The sequence below is a fragment of the Cupressus sempervirens genome, chromosome 2 (genome assembly GCF_028749045.1).
Source record: "Cupressus sempervirens isolate cs-2001-9-10 chromosome 2, ASM2874904v1, whole genome shotgun sequence".
NCBI lineage: Eukaryota > Viridiplantae > Streptophyta > Pinopsida > Cupressales > Cupressaceae > Cupressus > Cupressus sempervirens.
Genome location: NC_143119.1, coordinates 211,332,313 through 211,346,913, shown reverse-complemented (window position 1 = coordinate 211,346,913; position 14,601 = coordinate 211,332,313). Strand labels below are relative to the sequence as shown.

The 14,601-nt window shown below is 32.4% G+C and overlaps 1 protein-coding gene across 2 annotated transcripts in view; it reads left to right on the top strand.

Moving 5' to 3' along the window:
* LOC149571787 (protein NUCLEAR FUSION DEFECTIVE 4-like) overlaps window positions 1-9,740 on the top strand; it is a 147,851-nt gene extending 138,111 nt beyond the window's left edge. The window contains exons 2-5 of one of the 2 annotated variants that reach the window (XM_089813199.1): window positions 8,543-8,706; window positions 8,817-9,223; window positions 9,337-9,409; window positions 9,519-9,740. In XM_089813199.1, coding sequence (XP_089669325.1) covers window positions 8,543-8,602 — 60 coding nt within the window. In that variant the 3' untranslated portion in view covers window positions 8,603-8,706; window positions 8,817-9,223; window positions 9,337-9,409; window positions 9,519-9,740. The remainder of the gene's footprint in view (window positions 1-8,542; window positions 8,707-8,816; window positions 9,224-9,336; window positions 9,410-9,518) is intronic. The other variant, XM_089813206.1, reaches the window with a different exon arrangement.
* The last annotated feature ends 4,861 nt before the right edge of the window (window positions 9,741-14,601 follow it).

The window sequence follows — 14,601 nt, the reverse complement described above, 5'->3', positions numbered from 1 at the left end:
TAGAAATTAGATTATGATGTGATGCAAAATGTTAATTTGATTATGATGATTTATGATTATATGTGATATGCAAATTTTGATATGTTAACATTTTGAATATTTTATTTGAAATGATTAAGAAAAGAAATTTAATTGAATTATATTAATATGGATTATGTAACATTTGAATTTATATGCATTTATGATGTGTATTTTATATGACCTCCTTGGAGTATTGATGCTCAAGTTTAGTATGCAAGAAGTAGAATTATTTTGGAAAACAAAGTACAAACTTATGTGAACATGGTTTAACAAAGGTGAATCTTTAGAAGATTCAAAAGCCTCGTTGTGATGTATTTTATTTTTTAAATGTAAGCTTGCTTGTGTGTGTGAAAATTTTAATCTCAAAAATATATTAAAGACATGTCATGATGATGTGTAGTGCGCTTTAATGTGTCAATTGACACTTTTAGATTTTTATGTGTTAATAACATGTCACCTAGGGTTTGGTCGTGGTAGCATTTTATCTTAAAACTAATTACCTTGTTAAAGATTAAGTAAACCCACTAGACAAGGGATAGGATGGGTCACTTCAAAAGGAAATTCGAATCTAGACTTGAACAAGGGTTTGAAGGGTCATTAGGTGGTCCCAAAGTGTCCTTTCTCTAAAAATAAACTACCCATATGATAGTAAAACATGTCAGGGACCTAATTTTGACCATATTAATGCCTAGATAGCCTAGGGGATCCCTGTACCAATACATTCTTCCACCAATTCGAAAATGGAGTTGTCACAAATAGAAAACTTAGGGGGGAACAAGTTTGTAAGAGGGAGTGGCTTGGTGTTTTTGCTAAAAAAATAGTGGGAAAAAGCCTTTTAGGGAGACTTGGACAAACTAGCGAGGTGTTCACCCACTCTCTAAGTTTAGAGATAGTTAGGGTTTTGGAGGGAGGCTAAGGGAGTTCTTCATCAACTATCGTTGCCTTTTTTCTTATACCAAGGTTGGTGCTCAAACAATGACCATTTTTGCATTGCATATTGAATCTAAAAACATGTAGGTTTGTTAGGGGATCATGTATTGTTGTTGTAAATCTTTGTATTGTGTTGTGATTGTGCATAGTTCTTCATGTATTTTCTTGGCTTTGTTTCTTGATCTCTTTGCTTTTTTTTGAATGTTGCATGTTAATGTGTTTGAAGGCTTCACTCACCCTTATGAGGGAAGAGAATCCTTGGGTGAAGGGTTACTTGGGCTCAACATTGTAGTTGAGAAAATTTACCTCATGATGAGGAGTTGTTCTTTCTTTCATGGAGTATGGGCTCCATTGAAGCCATATGCTTTTTATTATTTTGAAGGTATAAGTGTATGTGTAAGAAGGAGGAGATTTTATGATAGCCTTGAGGGGCAAAAATACAATTGTAAATTTGATTTTTGTGTTATGGATATGCCATTCTCCTCTTTGAAGAGTCCACCTTCACCCAATGTGTTCATGATTCCAATGGTGAATCATTGTGTAGACCATAGAAGGGGTTGTTATGTGTTGTGTTGTGCAGATACATGCATTAGTAGATGTTGTGTGTGAAACCCATTTGGGCTTTGTTTCCACAGCTTAGTGGGTGGCCTCTTGGAGGCCTAGGATGGGAAGTGAGCCTCCATGGTTCCAAGTTTTGTGTTGTTTTGTAGGTTTTGAGAAAATAGATCCTATGAAGAGATTAGGGTTTCACCCTTGGAAATGCTGAAGAATCAAATGTTGTGGAGAGACTAAATTTTCCCTTGTCATCTCATAATGTGTTGTGATATTAAGTTTCTATTGTTGTTTCATTGTAATGTGAAAGGGATTTACTTCCTATTGTATATTGTTGTAAATATGTAAAGTGAAGTTTGAGAACTTGTATATAGTTGTCTTTGCAAGAAAAAGTTTGTGGCACTATCATAGTTGTATAGGAAGGAAAATGATCATTTCATGTAAAAGAATATCTAATATTATGGGAACCATATTGAAGTTATATGAATTAGCCCATTGTTCTTGCCTAGATTCTATATTCGATTAATAAGCCCTATGGAATTCTCATGTGAGGGAAATACTGTAATGATTATTTAATGTAGATTTGAGTGATTTCATTTGAAGACTCTCTATTATGTATTTTGATGCAATGGCAATATAAGGTTCTTAATAGTTCATGTGTATAAAATTTTGAGTATCTATCACCAATAAATCTCTAGACTATATAGATGTAAGAAATCACATCAACTCATCATCAAACAAGCTACCTTGACATCATAGTTGTTATAGAAGAAAATAACTCCTCATATGATATAGTTTAAAAATTCATAAGGGAGAGTATTTTGTAGATGCATTTTAACTCTCTGGAAATTGTATGGGAGAAGGAAATAATTCCTCTCCCCGGTTATAGAAAATAAAATAATCATAAGCTTAGCCCAAGTATCATGTCCTATCAACTAAAGAGATACACCAAATAAGGTTTTAGAACATAGAATTTTGTAGTAATATTATGGTAATGTTAGACATGTGATTGCATGTCACAATCCACAACTAATATATATGTAACCTATTAGATAATGTATGTGTGTATATATATTTAATTAATACATGCAATTACCTAAAAATATAATAACTTAACTTACCACCTAGCCTAGGTGTGCCTTTGGTAATTAAGTACATACTTCTCCAAGTTTTAAACAAACATATAATCCTTTATAAATAAATATAAATCAAAGACACCCCACATCAACTTTTAAGTTGGACACATGATTAAATCCTTGGGAATCTCTCTAAGGCTGACCACCTTAGATGCCTCCACAATCCTCTTCCCCATAACATGTGGGAGGATCTAACCTTCAAGGAGAAATGTGCAGTTTGGTAACACTTAGAAAGGTGATTAGATGGGATAAAGTGGGGATAAGGTCAAAAAAGACTTTGTTAGAATTTAAAAGTGGGAAGATTTACTTCTGAGAGGGGGGGTGAATCAGAAGTAACAAAATTTAACCTCTAAAACTTTTAACTGAGACCAATCACATGCATCTAACATATCTAATTAACATGAAAGTAAAAACATGCATGAAAAAGATAACACAAGATTTGGTCATCCAGAAACCCTCCAAAATGAGAAGGTAAAACTAGGGTAGGGATGACACCCACAACTTATTAATGTAGCAATATGTAACTTGTCAAGGTTACAAAGTTTGACCACCATCAATGGTCTACACTATGAAAGGCGTGTCCTATTAAAGGCTTTTCACCTTGTTAAAAGTGACCTGATTAAAGGATTTTCAGATAATCACTTGGAATCTCACTTGGTTAAAGGATTTATCACCTTGTTAAAGGTTCTACAAAATAGTTGTTAAGACAACCTATCTTAATAGGATTTTCATTCTCCTAATACAATGGCTAGAAAATATAGTAGAATGTGTTGATTTAATAACTTACAATCTTTAATTGCTGATTTTAGATCATTGTTCTATCTAATCTAATCTGATTCTTCTTGATCTAATATAACTCTGTTCGTGGTGCTGATACTTTGTTCTGAACAACTTTATTCTGCAATATTTTTCTTCCTCTAAGTCCTTACACCCCTTAAAAATTTGCCACCATTTACTCATGCATTCTTGCATGACCTCTTACACACTTGAACTATGGGGTTTTGACCTCCTTTTAAATGTTTCAAGACTTAGGGTTAGGTATGAATCTATAATCGAGATTCATCCATCTTTCTCACTCAATTCTTTCCCATTTTTTTGATTAGTTGCATGTTGATTGCATAGGGAATGTAATAGATTCGACCTTATCTTTTAGATCCTTCGAGATTCATCTTGAGTTGGCTAAAAAATGGTTTACATCTGAGTTTGTGAAGGCACAAACTCTTATGTTGATTCTGTGTTACTTAGCACTTATTGATTGTTGATGCTTGGCACATATAGGATTCTGTCTTGCTCAGCTCCTATAGTAACTCTATCTTTCTTGGTACCTATTGTTACTCAACAAATATACTGGCTTGGCATCTATTGTCACTAGGCACTTGAAACTTTCTCGACACTTGAATAATTTGGCACCTGTTGAATTTCTATCTCGACACATACTATAGCTCAATATCTATATTATACTCGGCATCAACTTAGAATTTTTTTAAGTCTGTTGACACTCAATTGTCAAAGCCAATCTGAAACCAAGATACTTTTCATTTAAACATGTACAACACCCAATACTAAACACCTAGGGGTAAGTGCACAAAAAGGAAAGATATAAACAAAAGCCCCTTCTCCCATGTTACATGAGTCTTGGGAAAGGAGGGGGGGCACATTTTAAGAGGGAAGTAGGTAGGTATTAAGGAGGAAAGTGGCTAGGAAATAAAGTTAGTAAAGTGAATGTAGGTAAGTAAAGTTAGGGTTAAGGTGTGTGTTAGTAATAAATATTTAAGTTATGGGTAAAGTATAAGTTTTTTTTTTTTTTTTTTTTTTTAATGTTGGTTAATGGGGAGGGAAAGTAAGTATAGGTTAATTACTAGTCAAACAAGTTGCTAAGTAGGTAAAGGCCATTGGATGTAGATAAGCTTAGTTGGTTTAATGTTAGGTCTTCCTTTAAATAGTTAAATATTTTAGTTGGTGATGATTGTTTAGAAAAAGTCTTATTAAATAAATTCATTAATGGATATTTTTTTCTTTTGATGAGTGATGCATACTTGCAAGTATGGGTATTAAGCATCAATTAATATAGATAATACCCTATGTAGGGTTAGTATAAATTATGAAGATACCTTATTATGTGCATATTCAATTGAAATTCTAAGTGAATATAATAATAGTTATGATGGGGTCAGTGCAAGAAGTTGGGTCTCACTTTTGGCAAAAAAGTGGAAGTGTTTTTCCTGTTTTTGAAATTTGTTGTCAATTGATGTCAAAATTTGAGGTATTTAGAGATTGAATATTAAAAAACTCCAGAAATAAAATTTTTAGTGTTTAGAATCTAGTTTTTGAATATGTAATTTATTTGTGCACCCATATGATAGATTATTTTTTTGGTATGGATCTTTAAAAACCACTTTTTCAAAATGCCTATTTCAAGACCATACCATGCTCGTGTACGAACATCATAATTTGACACAAATAAATGAATTTTTGCAAATCCTTTTAAAGTGAGTTACCTAATACACCTAAGATTGATGACAATATTTTTTCTTAATTTTTTATTGAATAATTTTTTTATTATTAATTATTAATTAGCTATAAAGGTAAATTTTAAAACCTCTTGTGTACAGACCACATAATTTGATCAAAATCTCATTTTTTTCTTTTTTTTTTAACATCAAAAGAATTGTATGTAGATTGATGAAATATAAATTAATTTAAGAAAAATTATAAAATAAAAAAGTTATTAAAGTTTTAGTGAATGTCACTTTTTAACATTTAGGAGATAGTTTTAATTAATAAATAATGAAAAAATAGAAAATAAACTAATAACACTATAAAATTTACATTTTTGAAATCAGAATAGTAAGACCTATAATGGGTTTTTGTCTTATCAAAAAATTCAATAGGAATGACTATAAAAAAAATTATGACAATATCAGAAATTGTCGATAAATGCCTTAGAAAAAAAAAAGATCACAAAGGCATGGCTTGGTGGGACCAAGCCTATGCCATGCCTTTCCCCAAGGCAAAACCCCATGCAAAATTCGGGAGCCATACCAAATTTTCGCTCATGTCTCACGAATCAGGCACCTGATTTGTTATTCAAAAATTGGGTGCCCGATTGCTTTGAACCATTGTACCCAACTTTTTGAAAATTGGGTACCTAATTCTTTTAAAAATTGGGTACCCAATTTATAAACGAGTACCCAATTTTTTAAGAATTGAGTGCCCAATTTTTAAGAAATTGGGTACCCATTTCTAATGTACCCGTTGGGCCCCAAAAGCTGCCCCACTAACCCAATTTCAATGATTGAAATGATTGAACAATAGTTTTGACCTGTAACACTGAATTTTGTCACGCTTATTCTATTTTCTTGTCCTCTTATACAATTTGCAAGCTACTGATTCAAATTCAAAATTGGTGCAAACATGGGATCAAAACAATGAAGAAAGAAGAAAGCAAGAGTTCTGACAGATGAGGAGATTGCAACAAATAAAGAGAATGAAGCACAACGTCAACGAGAGAGAAGACGGAGAATTAGAGACTTGAACAATGTTTCAAAGGAGAAAGAAATTGAGGATACCACGATGGATGAAGAGGTCAAAGAAGAGAACCCAATACAAGAAAATTTAGGTGCATATTCTAATCATGCATTCAATATAGGTGTGTCTCCAAACCCTTGAATTTTCTCTCATGATGAAATTGGTAATTTCTTAGAAGCAGGTTATGATTTAAACGATTTAAATTTTCTTCATGAGAAGCAATTGTCAAATGATCATGCACAAAACACTCCAATTGAAATGCCTACACTGAAAGAAATACCAAGATAATTTGAAAATCATATTCAAATCCCAAATAACAGTGAAAATAGTAAAGTGTCTGAAAATAAAAATTGCATGAATGTAGACATAGAAACACCAACTACTGAACAAACATGTCAGGATGATAGTAAAGTGTCTAAACATAATTTTCATATTCCTAATGATGTGTTAGATAATTTTGAGGGATTGGTTTCATGGAGACAAATTAGGACACATGCTAATAGATTGTATAGGCATTTTTTTTATAATAAGAAATTTGAGTTTCAATGACAGCTAATGTTGCAACTAATTAAAATGTCTAAAATGTGAAAAGTAATGAGAAGGTTGGGAATGTATGCAAAACCCAAGAATAAGAATGAGTCTTTAAAACAAGTTGTATCCACTGTTGCTAGTGCCTTTGATGTTATTGGAAAGAGAAGTCAGTCTAAAGATAAGAATGCAACACGACGAGCAATAACAACAACTTTAGTTAACAAATCAACATCTGACAAAAGATTGATTACCAACATAAGTGGATATATTAATGTGAATCAGAAGACTTTAGAAAGAGCTATAAAAAGAAGGGTTAACTTTGAATGTGATCCAACAAATATTTTATGGACTTCTAGTGGTAGACTCCTGAGATGTGATATGAAACTTATTAGTGAAATTAGAAGTTTGATTGAAAATTTTTCGCATGATAATACAAGAGTATCACCTAATTCAAGAGATGTTCTTAAATTGAGAATTGGGTCAAAAATACATGATCCACATCCTAAACACCTTTTGGACATGACTCAAACTGAATTGTTTAAAAAATTTGTAGATGGTAAGGTATTAAATATAACCATTAGTCAAAGATCTTTTGAAAAGTGTAAACCATGGTATGTAATGATTAAGAAGAAAAGAATCACATGTTGTTGTAAAACTCATATTCAATTTCGTTACCATTATGATGTATTTCAATCTATATGTGGTGCCATGCATAGTAAAGAAATGTTACAAGAATGTGGTATAAAAATACCACCTCAAATTATAAAAGATTTCATATAAGGTTTGTTTTGTGATCCACCTAATGATCAATACTTTCTTTTCAATGCATGTCTTTTTAGTACATGTGATATGTGTGGCAATCTTTCTTTGTTAGATGAATGTGTGCATGAAAATTCTTTGACTACTTTTGGACAACAATTAGTTGAGGTAAAAAGATTCAAAACTATTGAATATCCATTGAAGGATCGGAAGATTGGAAGAAGGTTTGATCTAGTTACAGATAAAGTTAGTTGTCATGCATTTATGGATGAGTTTAAGAGTCTGATCATACCAAAATATGTTAAACACTCTCAATATTCTAGATGGCTTGATGGACAATTTTGCATATGTAAGAATACATTTCCAATTGGTACTATACTTTCAGTTGTTGACTTTGCAGAGAACTACATGCTTGCATCGCAAGAAGAGGTACAATCACAATATTAGAATTCAGTGCAAGTAACAATTTATGTTCATATAGTTTATAGGCATGCACCTGATAGTACAGAGGAGGATCAAAAAATATTGAGAGTACCATTTTTATTTAAGTGATAATAAACTCCATTCATATGAGTTTGTCCAATATTTTTTCAAGGTCTTTTATGATAATTTAAAAGAGAGACAAATTCAAATGACACAACATTGGACATGGTCAAATAATTGTACAGGACAATTCGATAATGCTAGAATGTTCTATTGGTTGAGTAGGACACATAAGCAAACTAACATCCAACATGTGTGGAGATTTTTTGAGGCTAGACATGGTAAAGGAGAACATGATGGTGTTGGTGCATGTGTGAAGAGAGTCCTTATTAAAGAGCAATTAAAATTTGAGGAAAAAGCTAAATTCAAAAATGCACATGAGATTGTCGAATGGTGTAACAAATATTTATACACAAGATAAAGTCAAAACTCTACAATCAAACGTTTCTTCTACCTAGTTGAAGAAAATAATATCCCTTCAAGATATGATTGTGATACAACTAGTGGTTCAGCTAAATGGTATTCATTTAGGAGTTCAAATTCTAGCACTTGGACTATATGGATTAGGGAGCTTGCTTGTTTTTGTCAATTTTGTCTTGCAGGTGAATGGGAAGAATGTGAGAATACAGAATGGGTTGAAGATTGGCAACAAATATCATTAGCACCTACTGACATGCATTTTGAAGATGATATAGTAAATGAAGGCCAGAATGAACTACTTTTGCATCAGAAGACTATGATCGTATTTCAGACCTCATAGAACTTGGTATGCACAATTTAATTAGATTTTTTTGCGATCTCATGCTTCAATTTATATACTTTGCATATGTACACTCATATGATTAAAGTGTTTCTATACTTTATCTTATCTTGTAGGACATGTTTATGTTGTTATTGCACCTAGTGATAATGATGAACAGACTGAGTATTGGCTAGCTAGATGTGTGGAACCTAAGAAAAAATTGACATGTCATCAAGTAGACGATGATGGTTTTGAGTATCCAATTGAGTCTGTTGTTGTAGCTGGCACCTGGCTACGTAGATACCTAACAAGAAGGAATGGTTTGCCAACATTTGAAGACTACCAAACTAAAAAGAAGATTTTACACTATTCTCATTTGGTTGTGGCAACAAATATCAAATTAGAAAGATACAAAGAGAGACCCACCAATAAGCTATTATGGACAATTTCAATGGATGAGCATGAGACAATCATAGATGCATTGCAAAAGAGAGAGGATGCAGATGGTACAGTGGGATGACTACATTTAAATCAAACACACGTAAGTTTTTTCATTATTGTATTATTTATATATATATGTACTTATATAATTTAATTACATGTATGTTTGTGTTGTCAATACCAATTTAGAGAACTTATATACCTCTTATTCAGGTCTCAATTACAATTTATGCAAATTTAAATGTTAAAGTGGATCGAACATCAACATCTTGTGCAATTTCACATAGTAAGTACATACAAATTACACATATATATTTACATAGTTCAGATACCTTGAATATTAATTTATGTGTTTATTAACATGTGTGTTTTTGTTTTACATTTTTATTTTACAGGACCTCATTTGAAGAGATGTGTTCAACCTATTTTATGTTTCAAATGAGTTCACTGAACTATAAATATATCACTAACATTGTCTTACATATATTGTGAAATATGTTGTACAAACTAATTCAAAAATGAGAGTTTACTTCTATTTGAAAGTTAAAGGTATGTGCACTTGATAAATTATAAATTAATTGTCAATTTAAGTAATGACCTCCTATTTTGTTTCATTACTTTTACATTCAAGCATGTTTAAATTAATTTTTGTTTGAAGTTTCAAATTACTATTGATTGTAATATTAAAAACAGGTCACTTGCACATGATAATTTAAAGATCATTACTCATTGTATTGATTATATGTTAGATCATTACTCATTGTATTGATTAGCAAACAACACATTAAGATAACTTATGATGTACATTGTTAGGTACGTTATCCATACATGTGTGTCTTAAGGGGACATGGGAGTCCTAATAGGTCATGTTATGTCTATTATAAGCTATGATAGGTATTCATATGTTTACTACCACATAATAGGTCTTATTAGGTGATAATGAGTCTTACATTACCAAACAACACATTAAGATCACTTATGATGTACATTCTTAGGTACGTTATCCATACATGTGTGTCTTAAGGGGACATGGGAGTCCTAATAGGTCATGTTATGTCTGTTATAGGCTATGATAGGTATTCATATGTTTACTACCACATAATAGGTCTTATTAGGTGATAATGAGTATTACATTACCAAACAACACATTAAGATCACTTATGATACATTGTTAGGTACGTTATCAATACATTTTTTAATCTAGTAGGTCAATTTTATTTGTATGTATCTCAATGCATAAATTTGATGTGATATTTATCCAATAATGCTCTATAGATAGTTAAAATTATTGTTCATCTTGCATATATACTTACAAAATGTGTCATATGTTCATGAATACAATATGTCAGAATAAAGAAAATGGTTTGGATATACTTAAAACATGGTGAAACATAGTAATATATGTACTACATACACAAGCATGATAAGAAGTCGTAAAAAATAGTACATGGTCTAACATACATCATAACATGATCTATGAAGTGAAAAAATACATAGTCCAACATATAGTTTTAACTATCCTAACAAAAAGTGTATACATCATAAATAATATATACATATAAAAATACAATCTATAGGTTCCAAAAAGACCTAATTTATCTGATCGAATGTCCTCTTTGCTCCACGTGAAGAGGACTCAGATGGATCATCATGTGTAATATGAGTCGTCTCGTCATGTAGGACACCCTGTGAGGTAAATGTATCACCTTGTGTAACATGAGGCACGTCTGATCATGTACATGATTAATTGAAATAGGTCTCAAAATCTGCTTGCAAATAAATTAAATATTCACTACATAATAAAATAAATTATACCACATGAGATGGGTGTCCCTCAGTAACGGGAGGAGGTGCACTGTCAAAACTACCAAATGGAGCAGTGGTGAGGTCCTGTAATTTACAATACATACATTTCTTTAATTTGATTTTAGAGCATAATGAACTATACATTCTGTACATAAATCAAAATACTGACCTCAAATGACAATGTAGGTACTTCCATCTAGCTAAGTCCTATGCTCTCAGCAACACTCATGGTGACATAGTCCTAAAATTATGGATACATAAACGTTTAGTCAAAATTAAATATACATGAATAATTACAAAGTACATAATTTGTACACTACATTTTTTATACACTATAAATTTAACATGTATATATCATACCTAAGTGGTAGCCAATGTCATAGATGTTTCTACAGGTATGCTAGCACGATAATCATAAGATGGAGTTGAAAATATGCTATACCAAGGCTTGTATGGATGAGTATGATATCCATGCTCCTGTTCGTAAAATCAAAACACATAATATATATATATATATATATGTGAGTCAAAATTGTTCAAATTATAAGTTAATAGTAGTGTACATACATAAAAATAATACAAATTATTTATCTTCAGTCAAAAGTTCATACTGCATGTATTTGAGGTTGTGCCTCAGTGGTAATTGGAGTAGGACTTGTACTAACATCAATATGTGTAGATGCAAACAATCTCTACAAAATCAAATAAAAAGAACATATGAGCACATGTTATTAAATTCAAATTTGAATGTACATTTTTACAGTGTAATTCAAAGTGCATACTGTATAAGGGACGTCAACGTTTGTAGGTCTCAAAAAAAGACTATACTGCCTCCTAGGAGGAACAGTATCATCCATCCTCTGTTATTTGAAAAGTACAAATTAATATAGTTAATACAATTACACATGTATGTTGAAAGTAAATAATTATGTGCACTTTATATTTATATTAAAATTAAAGTTTTACTTGCTGCTCTTGACTCTCTCCAGGCTCTCCCTGCTACATGAGGTCAACAAATAATGACACGTCTATCTCGTCACTACCATCACCACGGGCAGCGTATACATCATCATCAAAATTTGCACCCTCAGCATAATGGCCATCGTGTGCTGCACCAGGACCACTTTGGGGGCCTGTGCATATGCTTCCACAGCTAGTACAAACATGTCCAAGTGGAGGAGCATGTACTGCTTGCATCCACTACTGTACTAAATTTCCCGAAAGGGCACTCAAATGGGTAAAAGTAGATGAAACTGCATGATGATGGTGAGGAGCAGGCACAACAGGTGCAGGAAGAGGTACAAGGGGCTCAGCTCACCTGCGGTTTTTCGTTCTGTCACTCAGCTTTGCCCTAGGCCTATCCTAAGGCATCCCTCTACCAACCCCCTGAAATGCTTTCATATCAAAATAGTTGGGTTTCAAACCCAACTCAAACTCAGCCCATAAATTCTTAAGGAAGTACATGGGCACCTCATGGTTAGCATGTGTTGGATGGTCAAATACCATACACCACTGCTCCCAAAAATGTGCTGCTATGCGCGGATGTGTACACCACCTAATAGAAATGTGAGGCTTCTTATCACTACTTGGTTTACTCGTCTTAGGGTTTACAAAATAATGTTAAAAATTCCCCTTACCTATATGCAGGTTATAAACCTCTCTGTATGATAAGCCATCAGAGTAGAAGGAATGCATGCTTTCCCTCCATGATCTAAATGAATCGATGTCAAAATGATGGATGGAGTCAACCACGCCTTGCATGCTATCTGCAAGACATAGTAGGTGAGGGGGGGGGGGTGTGCCTCTCATGTCGGATAGCCTCTATATCACTCATGAGGTCGTTGAGGTTACACCTCATGGTCTCATAGAGCTCATCTGCAATGGGTGGTGGAGGTGTGGGTGGAGGTGGAGGTGGAGGTGGAGGTGGAGGTGGAGATGGAGGGGGCAAAAGTGGGGGTATGGAAGGGGGAGGGGGTGGCGGTGGGTCCATCAAGTATAATCTACATATATATTTAAACAACATAAAACATAAAACATGAGAAAAATACATCACAACATAATACATGACAAAATTACTATTTAATAAAATTTAAATCTAAAATTTATCAACTAGATCTATACAAATGTGCATATCTTTATTAAAATCATATCAATTAAATAAATAAAGTTAAACACTTAAGTCAAATGTCTAATCATAATAGTCCAAAAAAATATATCTAGGTTAGTTCAAGGTTTCCTTTCTTAAAATAGGAGCCACTAAGCTAATTTTTCTTTCATGTACACTTATTTTGTGACACTGGGGGATTGTATGAACTCATTATGGATTATACATGTTCATGTCTTAGGATGAAACAAAGTTAAGATTATGACAAGGTTATGGTTTACAATTTTGTTATGTTAATAGTTTTCATGATGGCTAGGCTTAAGATTATTATAATGATTGCGATCCTTTAATGTTAGGGAACTTACCTAGGATTATAGTTTTAGTTAAAATTATATTTACCTATTTCGGATATTTATTATGGTCCTATTTTTTATAGGATATATAATAGATGGCATTAAGACGAGAGTTAAGGTTACAATTATCTAATGAAAGCTTAGAGATAGAATTATGATTTGATTAAAAAATATTTATGATTGCAGTTTGAATCCTAACTATTATCCGCTTTTTAATGCAAACTATAAGTGTAGATCATGTCAAGTAATGAACTAATACATGTGAACCCTATCCCTAACCATTTAATAATCCTAATTCTAATCATAATCCATAATTCATTACCTTATGAAGCTTTGGCTATCCATTTTATTACCATAGTAATCCCTTGGCTATCCACAAAATGTTCCTAATAGATTTATATAGAAGACCAAATTGATTTAAATAAAATGAGCAGGAAGAAGAGAAACTTACGCCCAATATTCAAGGAGAGAATCTTTTAACATGAATTCTACCAACCAAAGTGAGGTAATTAGAGTTCTAGTTGTTGAGTTTTCCAAAGATTTTCTTGTTGATATAAAGGCACATTTCATTTATATGTTAGTGTTTACTACAAATCGAATCCCTAGGTACCTAACCACTTAATTATGAAATCTCCATCCAATACCATATTTACTACACAAGGTAGGGGACTCAATATTTAGCCCCAATAAGATAGATGTAGAGACATAAATCTTACTACCGATACAAAGAAAAGAGGTCCAATTTGATCATTAAATGACTCATGTTGCACTCTTCTAGATTAAAAAGAATACAAATATATTATCAACAAACTATGTACGTGAGATACTTGTTAATTATTTGGAGAGTAGATCCTCTCACTTTTAGAGACAACTGGTTATCTCTAAGGAGATAATGTAATGATTCAATGTTCAACAATAAAAAATAAAGAGGATGCAAGAGGACACCCTTTCATAATTGATCTAGAGAGTCCTAAAAATTATGATCTAACCCCATTAATTTCTTTACTAAAACCCTGACACCAATCATAAGAGAGGACACCATTTGACATTTAATATTGGATGGAGGGCTTGCAACATCATCATAGTGAAACTCCATTCCACTCTTTTGTAGACATTTTCATAATCAATTAGTTGAGCATGCCTATACTCTATCCTAGAAATGTTTCTCAATCCAAAGTCTTCCAATAGGTTATCAAGTTCTCCAATATGCATAAA